The sequence below is a fragment of the Zootoca vivipara genome, chromosome 10 (genome assembly GCF_965207765.1).
Source record: "Zootoca vivipara chromosome 10, rZooViv2.hap1.1, whole genome shotgun sequence".
Classification (NCBI taxonomy): domain Eukaryota; kingdom Metazoa; phylum Chordata; class Lepidosauria; order Squamata; family Lacertidae; genus Zootoca; species Zootoca vivipara.
Genome location: NC_142593.1, coordinates 20,727,038 through 20,744,138, shown reverse-complemented (window position 1 = coordinate 20,744,138; position 17,101 = coordinate 20,727,038). Strand labels below are relative to the sequence as shown.

At 44.3% G+C, this 17,101-nt stretch overlaps 1 protein-coding gene and 1 long non-coding RNA gene across 3 annotated transcripts in view; one reads left to right on the top strand and one right to left on the bottom strand.

Annotated features, from left to right (window-relative positions):
• Positions 1–2,827: 2,827 nt before the first annotated feature.
• LOC148684392 (uncharacterized) lies at positions 2,828–10,872 on the bottom strand. The gene is made up of 3 exons (XR_015946193.1): positions 10,518–10,872; positions 8,832–8,884; positions 2,828–4,190 (listed from the first exon to the last, which is right to left on the bottom strand). It is a non-coding gene; the product is annotated as an uncharacterized LOC148684392 (long non-coding RNA).
• CAMK4 (calcium/calmodulin dependent protein kinase IV) overlaps positions 10,621–17,101 on the top strand; it is an 84,429-nt gene continuing 77,948 nt past the window's right edge. Inside the window, exon 1 of one of the 2 annotated variants that reach the window (XM_035100264.3) lies at positions 10,621–11,150. In XM_035100264.3, the coding sequence (XP_034956155.1) occupies positions 10,933–11,150 (218 nt within the window). In that variant the 5' untranslated portion in view covers positions 10,621–10,932. The remainder of the gene's footprint in view (positions 11,151–17,101) is intronic. The other variant, XM_088653111.1, reaches the window with a different exon arrangement.

Below are 17,101 nucleotides of genomic sequence, written 5' to 3'. Positions count from 1 at the left end.
TATGAGTAGTCTTCAGGGAAAGGCCACACACTAAATGGATATGGAAATTAAATTTCCATTATATCCTAAAAATGAAGGCTGACTATAGTGCTCTCATTGCTGAGTGAAAATGAGTATCTTGGTGACAAGATCTTTATCTGGGCTTCAAAGGAATCTCTTTGCGAATGCCATTATGGAACTGAATACGCAATTATGAGGGGAAGGGAATGTTCCAAACAGTGCTTTTTAAAATGGGTACTAATTTGTGAATAAAGTGATGATATCTCACCAAATATGACAGCAAGTAGTATCTTTGTTAAAATAGTGGGGTCATGTGTTGCATTTGAAGTTGGTTGCATTTGGTATCCAAGTAGCTCTCCTTGAAAGCGGTTGCTAGGATCAGGTGTGTTCCACAGTAATGTGGTTGGACCATGAAAGCAAAGAAGGGGTGTCAGGCATAGAATTCAGCACTCTTGGAATCAGTCTTTTAAGAGTCAGTGTGGTATAGTGGTTAAGAGCAGTAGACTCATAATCTGGTGAACCGGGTTCGCGTCTCCGCTCCTCCACATGCAGCTGCTGGGTGACCTTGGGCTAGTCACACTTCTCTGAAGTCTCTCAGCCTCACTCTCCTCACAGAGAGTTTGTTGTAGGGGAGGATGGGAAAGGAGATTGTTAGCTGCTTTGAGACTCCTTCGGGTAGTGATAAAGTGGGATATCAAATCCAAACTCTTCTTCTTCTTTAACAAAACAGAAAAGAACTTGAAAGGTGTGGTCAGGACCTGATGAATCAGAAGGAAAGAGGGCTCAGCAGTGCTGTGCGTAGCCAGTGGGCAAATACAAAAAGGGCATAAGTTGTTTAAACGAGTTGAGATATATGTTCTTAAGGCATGTGGTACACACATAGTCCTGATCTTCCATTTTGACTTGATGTCCGTAAATTGACTTTGTTCTCATTCCCAGTTGATTGAGCAGGGTAGGGGTTGATTAACATCCTTCACTGCAAGTGTGTAGCCAGGATTTTTGTTGGGGGGGGGGACAGAACCAATGTGATTGGTCAGTTAGTTAAGTACAGACGTACCTGGAAAGTTCAGAAACCAAGGTACGACTTCCAATTGGTTTCCGATTGCGCAGGCGCGCCGGAAACAATAGCAGAAGCCGCGTCGGACATTCGGCTTCCAAAAAAGGTTAGAAAACCAGAACACTCAATTCTGGTTTCTGATCGCTAGGGAGCCGAAACAATAGACTCCCAAGGAGTTTAGGATTACTACTGTTTTGCTTGACTGCATCTTTTATAGATTTCGTTCTTCCTGCTGACACAATGTGAGAGTGCCAGTCAAGATGTCAAAATGAAAACAAACATTAAAGGGACATAGAATGAAATAGGCTTTAAACATATTTTCATTAAACACTGTGGTCTGCATTTGTATGAGGTGTTAAACCATAGTTTGGTGCTACAGGAATGAACCTGGTTGAGCCTCTAGCTTGCACACTCCTTTTTCCAGTGTAGCTGGCAGGAGGAAATCAGGAGGCCAGAATGATAATAATTTACCAAAAGGTTTAATCACAGCATATAGAATATTACTGTGCAAATTAATATGGGGCTGTTATGTGAACAGCAGTATTTTTTTTATTCCCACCATTTCTGACTTTGAATGTTTTTGGATACCACTTGTACATACATTGATAATACATTCCCCACTATTTCATAGCTCTCCCCTCTTTAATCAGTATCAATGACTCAGTTTCAGGAGCCTTTTTCCGTTTGCAAAATGACTTTTTAATGGAAAAGCCAGATCTGCCTGCACTTCAAATATTTGAACTATTCCTGCTTCTTCATATATGTATTTAATTTATTAGGTTTGACCTGAATGAATAAATCTTGTTCGGAAGACAGCCTAGCAAGCAAACAACCCAGCGGTTAGTAAATGCTGTTCTTGGATTCTCCCCTATTCTCTATTTACTCTCTGTCCAAACTAACATTTTAAAACCCAGCGTTTATTAATATGTGTGGTTCAGAAAGGCAGAACATGCAGGGCTTAGCCAAATGAGGGTTCTGCCAAAGCTAGTTCTTCAAGAAAAGAGACTATTATTCTGATTTTAGTTTTAAATAAAGATGATTCTGACTTGGAAAGGCTGTTTTGCAATAAATCTAAAACATAAATGTGCAGCAAATGAAGTTTACGTGAAACTATTCATTAAAAAAAAAATCAAATGAAACAGAACAGATGGGGAAATTGGCTATAAATCTTGAGTTGTTGAAGTTCGGGTCAGTTTTCCTTGACATTCCTTTGACTGGAATGAGGTGTTGATTCAGCAAAATAGTTCGAAGCAAGCAGAAGGTTCATGATGTTTGGGCTATTCCAGGCACCCCCAACCTTCGGACCTCCAGATGTTTTGGCCTACAATTCCCATCATCCTTGACCACTGGTTCTGTTAGCTAGAGATCATGGGAATTGTAGGCCAAAACATCTGAAGGGCCACAGGTTGGGGGTGCCTGTACCTTCAACACAATATGATAGTCCTCCCCCATTTCACTACACTGGGGTCATTTCTGCGACAATGATAACTGCTCTGCACCATCCCAGCTCTGCATTTATTTACCTTAGGATCATGATAAACATTCTCTCAACTTCTTCCTCAAAACATACAAACAATTATATCATGCAACAAAATAACCAATTCTTCGGGGGGAGGGTGCACATATGATATTTGTATTTTGTTGTTGTTGTACACCACCCTGATATGTTATCATGTGTCTGTATAGAACTGTTTTTATCAATTACCCGCCCCCCTTATAACAATAGATTCCTTTAAAACTGAAGAAAGGCAGGAAATGAAGAAATAAATATTGGCTTGATGTAATATATATTTAAGTGGCTTTTAGCAATGGTTTTCAATGCATTACACAAAATACAATTAGAGTCATTTACAAAAATCATTAGAAGCCAACACTAAAAATTGCAGTATTTTCATCTGTTCTTTGCCATTATGCATAATAAGCCCAGGAAAAGATACTGCATATTTTATAAGCTCTGGTTTTGAAAAAGAAATAATTTGCATTTAAATTATTTAAAAGTAGTCTGTTTTGAAAATAAATGGGCGGGTTTTGTTACACTGATACTCCAAAAAAGCCCCCCCCCATCTTTTCAGTAGTGCAAGATCACAAGAATGATGAGGATTTTAAAAGGTAGAAAGTATTGATAGTTGTATATTCTCCCCAAAGGGGGAATCAGGATTTTCAACAGGAAAATAATAGGGCAGCTGCAAGAGTGAAGTGGTTTACCTCTTGATCCACAGTCAGTTGTTAAGCTATTGGCACAAGAACCAAACATGACTGCTGCACAAATCAACAGAAATGGTGATTATTCTTTGTAGCCCAAGCTACGAAAGGGTGAAAGCTGCAACTCTAAGCTTACCAAGCTGCAAGCTTCACTGTACACAGTGGGACTGACTTCTGGGTAAATGTGCCCAGGATTGTGTGGCCTGAAGCTCTTCTGCCCTGTGCCAGTCTTCCCCTTTTAAAAATCTCAATGAACAACTGCTGATCGACATGCATTGAGGATTCCCCGGTTGGATAAGCCAATACTGTACTCTTCTATCCTAAAGCAATGAGGAATTGCTTTAGATCACTGTACTGCCTCAGGTTTTGCCAGAATTGATGAGCTACGGGTATTTAGCCAAGCTAGTGCCATTCTGAGGTTTTCATACAGGACAAAATTATCTTATTTTCCTTTCCAGGCACAAATGCATTGTTATATTTATTTAGGCCATTTCTACACCATACCTCTTAGCAGTGTACATAAAATTAGAACAGCAGCAAATATCACAAAAATAGACAATAAATCCATTAATACAAATTACTAATAAATGTATACATATAGTATTTCCTATATGTGTGGTGTAGTGGTTAAGAGTGGAGACTCGTAATCTGGGGAACCAGGTTCGCGTCTCCGCTCCTCCACATGCAGCTGCTGGGTGACCTTGGGCTAGTCACACTTCTCTGAAGTCTCTCAGCCCCACTCACCTCACAGGGTGTCTGTTGTGGGGGAGGAAGGGAAAGGAGATTGTTAGCCGCTTTGAGACTCCTTCGGGTAGTGATAAAGCGGGATATCAAATCCAAACTCTTCTTCTTCTTCTTCTCTGTCTGACATACGTTCCACACACAAAAACCTTATCCAGAGGTTTTTCTTCTCTGCAGCAGAGTTTGAGGACTGAAAGGGAAAGAAAAGGAAAATTTGGTTCTATTAGCTCATGTCTCTTGCACTAGCAGAATGGGAGTAGTGTTGGTTGCAGCCCATTACTTGGAAGTATGTCCCGATGAAACTCATGAGATACGCTTCCAAGTTATATATTTAAGTTTGCAATGCAAGGCAATGAATAGAAAAAAATGAGTACGGTCACAGGCAATGGGGGAGAAAATTCAGACAAATAGTTGCTGTGCATGAAGACACAGTAATGGTTTATTTAGCTTTGCTTGAAAATTCAACTGGAATGAGACATTTGCCTTTTGCGAATGAAGATTTTATGTCTGTATCAGGATGGGGGGGAAAGCCTTCCTGCTAATGTTTTTGACACCTCTGCTTTATATAATTTCTAAAGAGCTGAAATATCTATTAGCTACTGCATGCTTATATTCCAGCTTGACCTCAATGTGTCAAAACACAAACAATACCATTTCATGGTTTATAAAAGCAGTTTGTTATTTGTCCCTTACACACCAGGCTAGCTACATAATTTGCCAGTGTTTAAGCCATTTGATGCTATTCCCAGGAAATGTTTAATCTCTTTTAATCACTCTAATTCCTTTGTTGTGATTGTGATTATATAGGAAATAAACATTGGACCTTTGAGAAAGTTGGTCTCCTCACAGCTTTATTTCGTGCAGCCTTCAGTTCAAGTAACATAATAGTGAAGAAGAACAAGGCCATTCTGTTGCTGGCAGTGAATATGTGATGCAGTTTAAGGATGGCAAATTTGGGGAAACTTGTCCAAAGTTCACTGCTCCTGGGTAATCATACAGAGAAAACAGGTGACAATAGTTGCTACTGCATGGAGTGAGTGGTAGGCCACAGAGCCATTAAGCCTACAGTGTTGCTACCATAGGGAGCCTTTCAAGGACCAATGCCCTATGCATGAGACTCTTAAATCTCAGGGCTGTGGGTTCGAGCCCCACGTTGAGCAAAAGATTCCACTTCCAACTCTACAATTCTATTATTTCGGGTAACAGAACCAACCATTTCCTAGAATGCCTTTTGTTTTGACACTGCCTCCTCCATCCCATCAACTTCACATTTGTTTAATTCGGGTTGTTGTTGTTGTTGTTGTTGTTAGTATCAGTTTGGTTAATGTAGACCTGTGCTTGGTTTAATACACCAGCAGTAGCCGGGAGCAGAGTCAGAAGACAGTGAGGTATGGTCCCTTACTCCAACTTTGCTTGTTCCTCATGGCAAAGCCATGGACAACATGCAGATGCCAAACTCTGATGGGTTATTGTGGCAGCGACACAGGACCAAGTGTGAGAAGAATGGAAAAGAAAGAGTTGCGATTGGGTGCTTATTCACTATGTGAATAGGAGCCACCATCCATATACTCCTCCGTTCTGTATGCCTTTCTCAGTTCTCCACTCTCTTAATAATATTCCACATGGGCTTTTAGAGATTCACCTGCAATGTTCCCACTGCTCATTTCTTACTAATTGTGCTGATATTGCTCCACCAGTGGTAGGTAAGTACTGGTGGCACTGCCTGCCAGTTCAGCAGCACAGGTTTCTTCTGGTGGTGTATCTTTGTGTTCTGCCATTACAGGAGAACTTAGGAGTCTTCTTATTCCTATCCAGTGTGCATAACGCGGGTTAGAATTGCTGAACCAGCCCCACTGTTTGTTTTTGTTATGTGGTTTTAAAGTGTGAACCTGCAAGAGGGCTTTGGAGTGGGTTAGAAATAAGTTTTTTTAAAAAAATGAAATGAAAATAAAGACTCCGAGGCAATTCCCTCTGCACCCTCCAGGACCACTTCTTATGGGTGTCCTGGAGATTCTCCAGAGCAGCTTTTCAGGTGGAACAGTCAGCTATGGGGTGGAGAAGCAATTGGCAAAACACTCCTGCTTCTCTTCAGCCTGCATATGGAAGTGTCTCAGTGCAAACAAACTACAAGCTGTAACGTGGTTTGTGCTATGGTTAATTGCTCGCGGTTTGTCTGCAAAAACACGTGTCCAGATTCAGGTGATATAGTAAGCCAAACCATGTCTCAGCTCAGTGCAGCAGGAAAGGTGGCCATAATCTCTCCAAAAGCTCACATTTCCTCACACTTACTAAGCTAAGTTTTGGCTTAGTTTTGGTTTAGCAAACCAGACTTAATAGTCCACTTTTAAACCTGAAAGCTTTTTTCCTGCAGTTTTGGTTTGAAAGTTGGAGGAAGCATGGAGGAAACTCAGATTCATGATCTGCAATTGCCCTTTTATATATATGATGGATTTGTCAGCATTGTTGCCTTTAATCTCACAGCAGATTGTGGGCACCATTTAAATTCAGAACCCTCTCCCTATTTGATTTTGTGACATGTGGCTCTGTATGTCTACAACGTACAAGGTGACAGCACCTCGCACTGGGGATGGCAGCTGAACTCTCCAACATAACTGTGTCTCAGCATACAGTGGTGCCTCGACTTACGAATTTAATCCGTTCCGAAGGCACCTTCGTAGGTCGAAAAATTCGTAAGTCAAAAAGCGCCATTGGAAATGCGATTTCCCATAGGAATGCATTGGAAACGGAAAAATTCGTAAGTCGAAGCAACCCCATCTAAAAATTCGTAAGTCGAGAAAACCCTATCTAAAACCGCTGCGGTTTCCGTTCGGCTGTCGAGAAATTCGTAAGCGTGCGGCCATTTGCCCCACTCGTAAGTCAAAAAATTTGGTTGTCGAGTCGTTCGTAAGTCGAGGTACCACTGTATCTGGAATTCTGAGGCTATAGCAATAAATCGCCTCATCAGTACAAAGGAATGCCTAAATACTAGTAATGGAATATGAATGTTGCTTTGCTGAAACTATACAGCAGGGTTTCCCAAACTACGGCCCTGGGGCCGGATGCGGCCCACGAGGCTCATTCATGCGGCCCGCGACAACCCCCGCCGCCTGCTCTTACCGGTGGGCGCAGCGCAACGCGGCTGCCCACTTCCGGGTCTGAAAAGTGCCATAAATATCTTGCGCACGTGCATTTCCAGTGCACTTCTGGGTCGGAGGAGGCCCGTGCGCATGTGCACATGCTACTTCCATCACTTTTCCGACCCGGAAGTGCGCCGGAAATAGTGTGTGTGCATGCATGCGTGTGCTCCTCCAGCCCGCCGTGCAATCGGTGCTGTGGGCACTGGCCTGAAGCCGGGTAAGTTTGGGGACCCCTGCTATACAGCAAAGTATAATGTTACGAGTGCTGGGTTTTTTAAATTTATAGATCATGCAGTTTGCTAATGCATTACAGTCATTGGCTACTGTTTGATATTTATTTATCTCTGCTCTCACAAAACAACCACATGTCACAAAATCAAGTAGCATGTCACCTAGCAACAGGAAGTGCAGTGCAGGAGCCAAGAAAAGTTCCAGGCTGGGCAGAAAGAAACAGCAAGCGGGGCATCGAGGAGGAGGCATGCATGCGTAAACTGGGTGTCTTAAGAGAACAAAGGCCTCACAATCTAACTACACCGCGGTGAGTATAGCAGGAATCTTTTAACAAGTGATGGGTGAGCTTTCCCAGGCTTGCTTAAAATTAGGACTTGGTTTAGACTGAGCTCAAATTAGCTCATTTTAACAACAAGTCCATTAGGAGCTCTCTTAAGTCACCCCCTTCTCATCCTCCCCACAAACCTATACTGCTGACAGTGAAAAAAAATGAAGATTTGCAGCAGCAGCATTGACTAAGACCTAGGACAGGTATGAGAAACCTGTGGCCCTCCAGATATTGTTGGATTCCAACCATCAGACCCAAGTCAATGTTTCTGGGTGATAGAATTTGTAATCCAACAGCATTGGGAAAGCTGCAGGTTCCCCATCCCTTTACCCTGGAATGTTGGAGGAACAGTGGATTGGACACCAGGATCCACGAGAATTATAAATTTCCCAGGGTTTATTGCCCCTTCGTAAGGTCTTGGTGCTCTAATGCTGCTGAAGTGATGGAGGAAAGCCACAGCTGCAGCCTGTTCCATTCTTGCTGCCTTCACCAGGTACCTTTCAGCAGGAAAGAAAGGGAGTTGGCTCCGGCAGCAGGGATGGAACAAATCACAGCTAAGCAATTTGGCCTTTGGGCTGAAAAATGCCCCGCATGGCACATGTAATGCCCCAATCAAAGTTACTACTAGACCAGCAGCAGAACTACACACACTTGGCATACAAGATTGCAGTTAATGCCTTTTGGTAATGTCAGATACAATATTCACTGACTATAGAGAGAGGTTGATAATCTGTTGAAATCCTTAAAAAGCAAGGAAATCTCTGTGGTGTGGCCAGCAAACATGCAATATTTAACCATGAACAACCTTCTTCTACTCCTCCGCCCCCGATCTTTACACGATAATTTCCGTAGTTCATAATTGTGGACATCAACCCACAGATAATTTCCGAGTACAGCAGTTCCATGCCACCAATATAATGCATCACTACTCAGATGTCTGACATCATGTTTTATTTCCAACCTACCTTACTCCAAAGGTCACCTGGGCTAGCTTTTGTATTACACTCTTCTTCCCATTAAATTTCATTATTTTTAATGCTTACTGGCAATGTATTAAGAACCCAACGGACCACTTGATGCAATATATTCTTTAGATGTTTTAATTGTACACCTAACCATGTCAAAGTGTGCCTACCTTCCAAGTATTTTCAGCATGCAGCTTTCCACATAGGATCATCAGGTCAGTTGCTGTGCAAACAAATAGATGGACACATCTCTAGTATCAGAAATGGCAACATTCAGAAACCAAAGGAAGAGAATTTGGGTCTCCTAGGATACTCCACTGTTCTCCAACGAAGTGATTTCAAAGGGGACTGCAGCATGAAACTACTGAACTGGAACTCATACGGAAATATTGAATATATCAAGTTCATTATCTTGAACTAAGATAATGGTTTCCTGTCCCACCAGAGGTGTCAATTCATCCATCAATCCAAAGGATGACAATATCACCAGTCCCTGATCTCATGCACGGTCACTTTGCATGCATTTTACTTAAAATTGCCATATCCTGTATTATTTATATTTCATTGTCCTTAGACCCCACTGTTTCCATCCCTTCTTCTCTACACATGTGTAGATATGTATACACAAATACATGTATTAGAGGTGACAGCTAAGGTGCGTAACAACTGACAATTCATTATAATGTGTGCACATAATCCACAAGGCACAGTAAAGGGGTGCAGTGGCTGGTTGTTATGCACATGAGCCATTCGGCTCACATTACCCCTGAAATATATGCCTGCACATTCTCCAATGGAGGATAAGACTCCTTGCATGTGAAGCAGACTCTAGTGTATGAAGCTTTGCCTTTAAAAAAGTAGAATGAATATGATAGGACAAATGCACATTTGCAAACATGTGCATCATATCACATGGCACACTCCTTAGGGAGCTGTGATGGATTGAGTGGAAGTTTGGTGGGCAACCTGGGTTGGCCTTTGCCTAGTGCCTGAAACTGCCCATGCTGAACCCCCTGAAAGCATGTGATTCTTGACCAATGGGGTTGGTTGATACTTAGGTCCAGAACCCCAAATCATCCTCTTGTATCATTAGGAACCAACTCCTAGGGGCCAATATCCCTTCGCCTCCCCCTCAATAAAATATTTGAGGGGGCCTGCCCCCCATGTTTATGGGCACCGCCATTCAAATGCGGTGTGATTGTGCGTATGTGCTGGATCTTGTGATAGATTATGCAGGGCGGAGCTTCCTTGACACCCACCCACCCCAATATTTCATTCAAGTTGGCACCCCTCTTTCGAATCCAAAGGAAGCCGCCTTTTGAGCGGGACTGATGGCTTTGCAACCTGACCCTTGTAGAGAAAGGAGGGCGAGGGGCCTCTCTCTCTAATTTGCTTCCATTGCTGAAGCACACAAAGTGGAGCGGAATGTGGAGCACGAGCCCTTCCACCCGCCGAGGAAGCCCTTCCGCCCATTAGGGCCCTGCGGGAAAGCGCCCCAAGCGGGGTCCCTCTGTCCGGCTTGCCTGGGTCTCGCACACACACCCCGCCCGCCCGCCTGCCCGCGCGCAGAGAGTGGCTGGCAGGCAGGGCAGGGCAGGGCAGCGGCTGCGCTGAGCCGAGCTCGGGACAGCTGCCAGCCGCTACTGCCTTCGTGTGTTGCGATGGTAGCAGCGGCGGCGGCGGCAACCCCCACATTCAACGAAAGGAACCTCTGAAGCCCGGCGCTGGGCTGGCTCCCTCCACCATCCGTCCACTTGGCACACACGCGCGCGCACATTCACTCATACACGGAGAGATAGAGAGACGCGCGCGCGCGCGCCCTCTCGCCTTCCCTCACGTTACGGGCTGCGCCCAACCTCAACTTGCCCTCCTCGTTAGGCTGCTGCCAAGAGGGCGGGAAGGGTGGGCTTCTGCTCGGCCAGAGCCGCTTCTCTTCGGGGCGACGCCCCCCTCTCACACACACTTTCGGTGTGCCCAGGCGCGCGCGGGCGCGCTACAGCGGGGGCGCGCGCTCCTCCCGCAGCCTCCTCCCCAGCTCCCTTTCCGTTCCGCCAGTCTCCGAGCGCCTCTGTTGCTGCTGCGCCCGCCTCGAAGTTTGGCCGGCAGCTCTGGCTCCCTAGGCAGCCGCCGCCGCCGCCGCCGCCGGCCGCGCCAGCAAGCAACGCCGCTCTCTCGGAGCCGCCGCCGCCGCCGAGCCCGCCTCTCTGCTTAGCCGCTTTGTTCCTCTCGCTCCCCCTCAGCCCCTGAAGAGCCGGACGCCCGCGCCGTTGCATGCTGAAAGTCACCATGCCCTCGTCGTCGTCGTCTTCGTCGTCGCCCTCCTCCGCCCCCACCACGTCCACCGCCGTCGCCTCTGCCCCGACCTCGGGCCGGGCTGGGGGCGTCCCTGCCTCCGGAGCCACCGCCACCGTCGTCCCGGACTACTGGATCGACGGCTCCAACAGAGACACCTTGGCCGACTATTACGACCTGGAGTCGGAGCTGGGACGGTGAGGAGGCGGGAGATTTGCGCGGGCGCCGCCGGGGAAGAGGAGGTGGCGAGGCGTGGGAGGGGGGGGAAGCTATGCAGGGCTCTCGGGCGTTTCAGGGAGGGCAACATCCTGGGTGCTGCTGCTGGCACGTCAGGGTGGCGGCGGCGGCGGCCCCCTTATCACTAGGCAGGGTGGCGCTGGGGTGCCCGGGCTGAGGGAGGCGTTTCTGAACAAAGCGGGGGCGGGGGGCAGCTTCCAGCGCCGGCCAAGTGAGGGGAAGAGGAGCCGGTGGTGCGGCAGCAGGGGCGCTTGTCGCCAGGTGAGGCAATGCAGGGGGCACAGCAGGGCCAGCGAAGTCCTGCGCGGTGCAAGGGATTGTGGGGGTGCGCGGAGCGGTCCAGGCAGAGAGAGAGAGAGAGAGAGAGAGAGAGAGAGAGAGAGAGAGAGAGAGAGAGAGAGAGAGAGAGAGAGAGATCGTGGTTCCGCAGAGAGGAGACATTCCTAGACAGCCGTGTGGGCGGCCGCCAGTCTCGCTTTAGAGCGGGGATGCGGAGGGGAAAGGCGGCCAGGTGGCGCTGGGGACTGGAGAGTTAGGACCAGAGGAGCCAACTCCTAGCTGCCGAGGATCCCTTCGGTCCTCCCAATAAATGAGGGGTCCGCGCGCGCGCCCCCCTCCCCAAGTTGATGAGCATTGATATTCAAATACTGTAGTATGTGTGTTTGGATCAGCTATTCAGGGTGGGGCTTATCTGCCCCCCCCCAACGCTTTCATTCAAGTTGGCACACCCCTGGTTAGGACACCCCTGGCTAGGAAGGAGGACGCGGTGTGGCAGTTTCAGGACTTGATCCCGGAAGACAGAGGGATATTCCGTTCCTCTGCGGGAGAGGTGGCACGTTGGGGAGGAGAGAATGGCCACTTATGGGAGAGGGACAAGTGCTTGGCATCTTTCTCTTGCTGGTGTTGGGGAGCAGGGGTCAGACTGGGGCGAGTGTGCTGAGTTGGTGCCTCAGCACTTCTGCTCAGCAGCATCCACGCACTGCCAAAGATTTCTTCCTCTTCCCCACAAGTCTCCCCTCCTTCCCTCCCGCCCACCAACCCTCTTATATCGAGGGAAGAAAGCTGTAAACGGATCGAGCTGTTTGCCCCTTGTTTCACATGTGTAGGAGGCGGTATTGAAAGATGCGCCATCTGTAGTGCTCTAATAGGAGATGGAAAATCTTTTTTTTAAAAAAAACAAAAACAAAACCACATACAGATTTTGGGTAATCAGCACCGTTATTCTATCCATGTTAAACTTATTGTTATGGTATGGAGGCAAGTGATACTGAAAATGGAATTTAAATACTAGTTTGGATTTGCGGTTCTGTCAGTAGGTGCTAGAGAGTGGGAATGAATCATTTAAAGCAGTTGAAAGGAAGAATAATAAAGTGATGCCCTAGTTCAAAGAAATGAACAGCCTAGCACTAATTATCTGGGAAGAGGCTAAGCTTGCAGCGTCGTCTTCTGAAACATGAAGAAATGTTTTGCAAATACCATCTCAAGAGCATTATTGGCTCCCAGTACGTTTCCGAGCACAATTCAAAGTGTTGGTGTTGACCTTTAAAGCCCTAAACGGCCTCGGTCCGGTATACCTGAAGGAGCGTCTCCACCCCCATCGTTCTGCCCGGACACTGAGGTCCAGCACCGAGGGCCTTCTGGCGGTTCCCTCATTGCGAGAAGCCAAGTTGCAGGGAACCAGGCAGAGGGCCTTCTCGGTAGTGGCACCCACCCTGTGGAATGCCCTCCCACTAGAGGTCAAAGAGAACAATTACCAGACCTTTAGAAGGCATCTCAAGGCAGCCCTGTTTAGGGAAGCTTTTAATGTTTGATGGATTTCTGTATTTTAGAATTTCTGTTTTTTTGGAAGCCGCCCAGAGTGGCTGGGGGAACCCGGCCAGATGGGCGGGGTATAAATAATAAATTATTATTATTATTATTATTATTATTATTCTGGATAATTATTTAATGGTAACAGCTGTTGCATACTTATGACTTGACAGAACATTTGTGTTTGCATGGATAAAGCATTTCCAAAAATTCTGTGTTCCTCGTGAATTGAGGGTGTGTGTGTGTGTGTCAACCTGCAATCTAAACAGGGGGTGGTAGAAAGGTAGAAAGCCACACGGTTTTCTTTTGGAAAACAGAATTCATTTTAAGTCGAAAGATTCAAGTTGAATTTTTTTACAGGCGAAAAATGTTTAGGACATTTATATAACCTTCTCCATCTCATCTGAAAGTAGCTTCCTCCTGAAGCAATATTTTATTTAATGGTGGAGAGTTTGTGAAAACACCAACCTTTGGTTTAGCTGGTGGGCCAGTATTTTAGTTGGCTAATGGTGGGGCGATGTGAGTGCAGTAGCTTCCCACTCAGATATGAGGAGGACGGTGCTGTGGTGTGACATCCCTTTCCACACACATTGATACAAGTGTAAGAGGAGTTTTCAGCGCCTTTTGCCTGTAAAGGCCAAATAAGGTGGGGTAAGACCATCACGGAAGTCAATGAAGGGAAAAAGAAAAATATCAATTAATAACCTGTTCCAGTGCTGAATAATCCAGGGGTAGATTTAGTAATATGCAACTGGAAATCTCAGCTGAAAACATTTATGTATTTTACTATTAAAATATTTTAAAACTGCCCGCTATCTTTTCAGACCCTGGGTGGTATCCAATAGGCATTGTTACCTGACACTTCACAACCACCAAGTACCCAAAACTCCATTAACAGCGCGACACTGTGTATGTTTACTCAGAAATAAGTTCCACTGTGTGCGGTGAAACTTACTTCCTGATAGGTTTATACAGTATCGGATTGCAGCCTAAGTCATCCATGCATTTTCTAACTTTCTTATTCAATATGGGATGAAGAGCAAAGACCCTCCAGTGAGTTGCCATTTGACAAACTGCACCTATATCCCATCCCATCCGTACTCCTGAAATGTGTCTCCTGGCATCTCAGTGCTATGAAGCACTGCCTTCCTCTTTTTGCTGCAGAATTAGATTCTAATGAAAGTAGCACTGTGAAGGCTGCCTGGCATCTGCAGACACAGGGAAGGAGGAGCAATGGCAGAAGCAGAACTGGGAGAACAGAAGTCACTGGGTAGGAGCCAATGGAGTTGAACAAGGTAGAAAAAGCCTGAATGAGCAGAGTGGAGGGGGTAGGTAAGCACACACACACGCACACACACACGCACACACACACAAACATATAAAAGCTAGACTTTGTTAAAGCATAAAGTCAATCATATCTAAATACAAAATCATATCTAAATACAAAACCGCATCATGGGGCAGTTCCAATTCTCAGTGGCTTATATTGACTGGTGCCTTTTTATAACCTATTTTAGAAGTGCATGCAATAGTTACATTATGATATTGGCACTAGAATAGCTGCCAAGTTTTCCCTTTTCTCGCGAGGAAGCCTATTCAGCATAAGGGAAAATCCCTTAAAATAAGGGATAACTTGGCAGCTATGGGACTAGTGTATCATAAAGTGTATGTGTAGGTTAAAATATACTTCTACCATCCCTTCTTATGTGGGAGAGAGAACATACCTGCAAACATACATCATTTTATTTAAAACCATGCTCAAGGGGGCTTACAAGATAAAAACAAAACAATTTTCAAACACAACAAAAGTAGTAACAATAAATAAAACATCAAAAAAGCACAGAGCCAAACTGAAAACTTTCCACATAAATCATAATAAAGATACAAAATAAACACATAAATTTAATATCAATAGCAGCAATAAAATCCTCTAAACAATACCGCCAACCTGAATCTGTTCAGCAGCCTCAGCATTTGTAGCTGGAGTCAGTCATAGTCCCACCCTCCCATGCCAGTACTCACAGCCAAGATGGAGAACAAGAGCAGAAACACAATTTGATTCCATATAAACTGTTAAAAACATGGAATAAAAAAAAATTTAAGACCAGATATTTGGTAGCATCTGTATTAAAGTATTCTAATATGGGAAACTCATTATAATTTGTTGCTATGGTACACCTATCTAACACCAGATAGACTCAATAAAATCTAATCCAACATACAGTTTGAACGCTGAAAGTTTTCTGGCACCAGTGCACACTAACCTCATATGTGACAGAAGTTTAAGAAGGTATATGATTTTTTGAGTCAAATAATATGTTCCGTGAAATAAATGGTGTGGATTGCACTGCGACTTTGTTTAAATACATTTTCCCACTGTCTGGGTGATAATGAAAGTTCTAATTCTTTATTCCAATCATCTCTTACTGTCTGCGTATTGAACTTTTGTATTGTTAATATATATCTATAAAAAGTAATTGCTGGCTTTTTATTTTTGAACGAGTTGTCCAATTGCTCCAATATCTCAGGTATGTCGGAAGCTGAAAGGGCTGATGGAGCAAACACACTTGGTTAGGAGATGTTGTAATTGAAGATATTGCCATTGGACTGCATCTGATAGATGATATTTTTGTCCTAAAATAGCAAAAAAAAAAGTATAAAATTCATCTTCCCCATCTATCAGTTCGTCCAATGTCAAAATACCTGCTTTCATCCAATTTTTCCATATCACCATTTCTTTTTTGCAATTCTTAGTGTGGGGTTTCCTCACAGAGTAAGTTTAGCATGTGAAAATGGATCAAATTTGTTTTTATTAGCCAATATATTCCATATAATTCTAAATGATTATTTTTTTCCAGAGTCACCTGAGATTTCAAAATTTTCAATCCTAGTACTGTATTGTCCAACGAACCAAAGGTACATATATTGTAGGGTTGCCCACATCAGAAAATTAGGGCCAACAGTGGGATTCCAATATTTAGTACTTGACTGTATGCAAGCTAAGTGATATAATTCCAAATTTGGGATTCCAAAACCACCTTCTTTAATTTGTAGCTGCATTCTCTGCAAGGATATTCTTGGTGTTGCTGAGCCCCAAAGGCATTTCCTAAACAATGAGTTTATCTTTTGAAAATATGATTCAGATATAAAAACTGAAAGTCCTCTCAGGATATAAATGAATCTGGGAATAATATTCATTTCGAGAGCATTCACTCTTCCCCAAAGGGAATTTGTTTTTGTAAATAATGAATTATTTCCCCTCCCCCTTCTTGTTTTGTAATTATATTAATCATTCTCTTAAAAGAATAATAAAAACAAAAAAAATGCCTATGTATGAAAATATAAAAGTGTTTTATATCAAGGAGAGTGCTTTAAAAAAGGTCCATTCTTTCTCCCTATAAACAATCTGACAGTAAAATTTTTGTGCCATACTAAATCTGAACTGGCACAGTTACTTGACTTATTCATTCCAGAAGGTATTAAACTTTCATGGGTGAAGTTTCAAAGCTCTATAGCTCATATTTTAATGTTTTACATGGATTCATAATTTAGTCGTATATATCTGTAATATGGTGTTAATATTTAAAGCACACAGAGTTCTGGGTATAGTGGTGAAGACATTAGAGCAGGCACCCCCAAACTGCGGCCCTCCAGATGTTTTGGCCTACAACTCCCATGATCCCTAGCTAAGAGGACCAGTGGTCAGGGATGGTGGGAATTGTAGTCCAAAACATCTGGAGGGCCGAAGTTTGGGGATGCCTGCATTAGAGTGTACATCTATCTTACACAGTTATGATGAAGTTATTTCTTGCTAGCAAAATCGCCTTTTGCGAAACACTTTAGCAATATATTCTAGAAATGCCAGATACATAAAAAGTTCTGATTCATTTTGCTTTGGAGCTTATTGTTAAGCCAGTCATATCAGAGTGGAGTTGAACAATCCCAGGCAAGGTTTTGTTGAAATGTAAATTGTTTTATACATGAGAATGCAATTTGCTTCTAAGGAAACCTACATTTCTGGAATGCCCATTTGTTTTTCCTTCTGTTCCCCCCCTCCCATTTTAACACTACTGACCGAGAGTGAGTGTTGTTGTATTTGAGT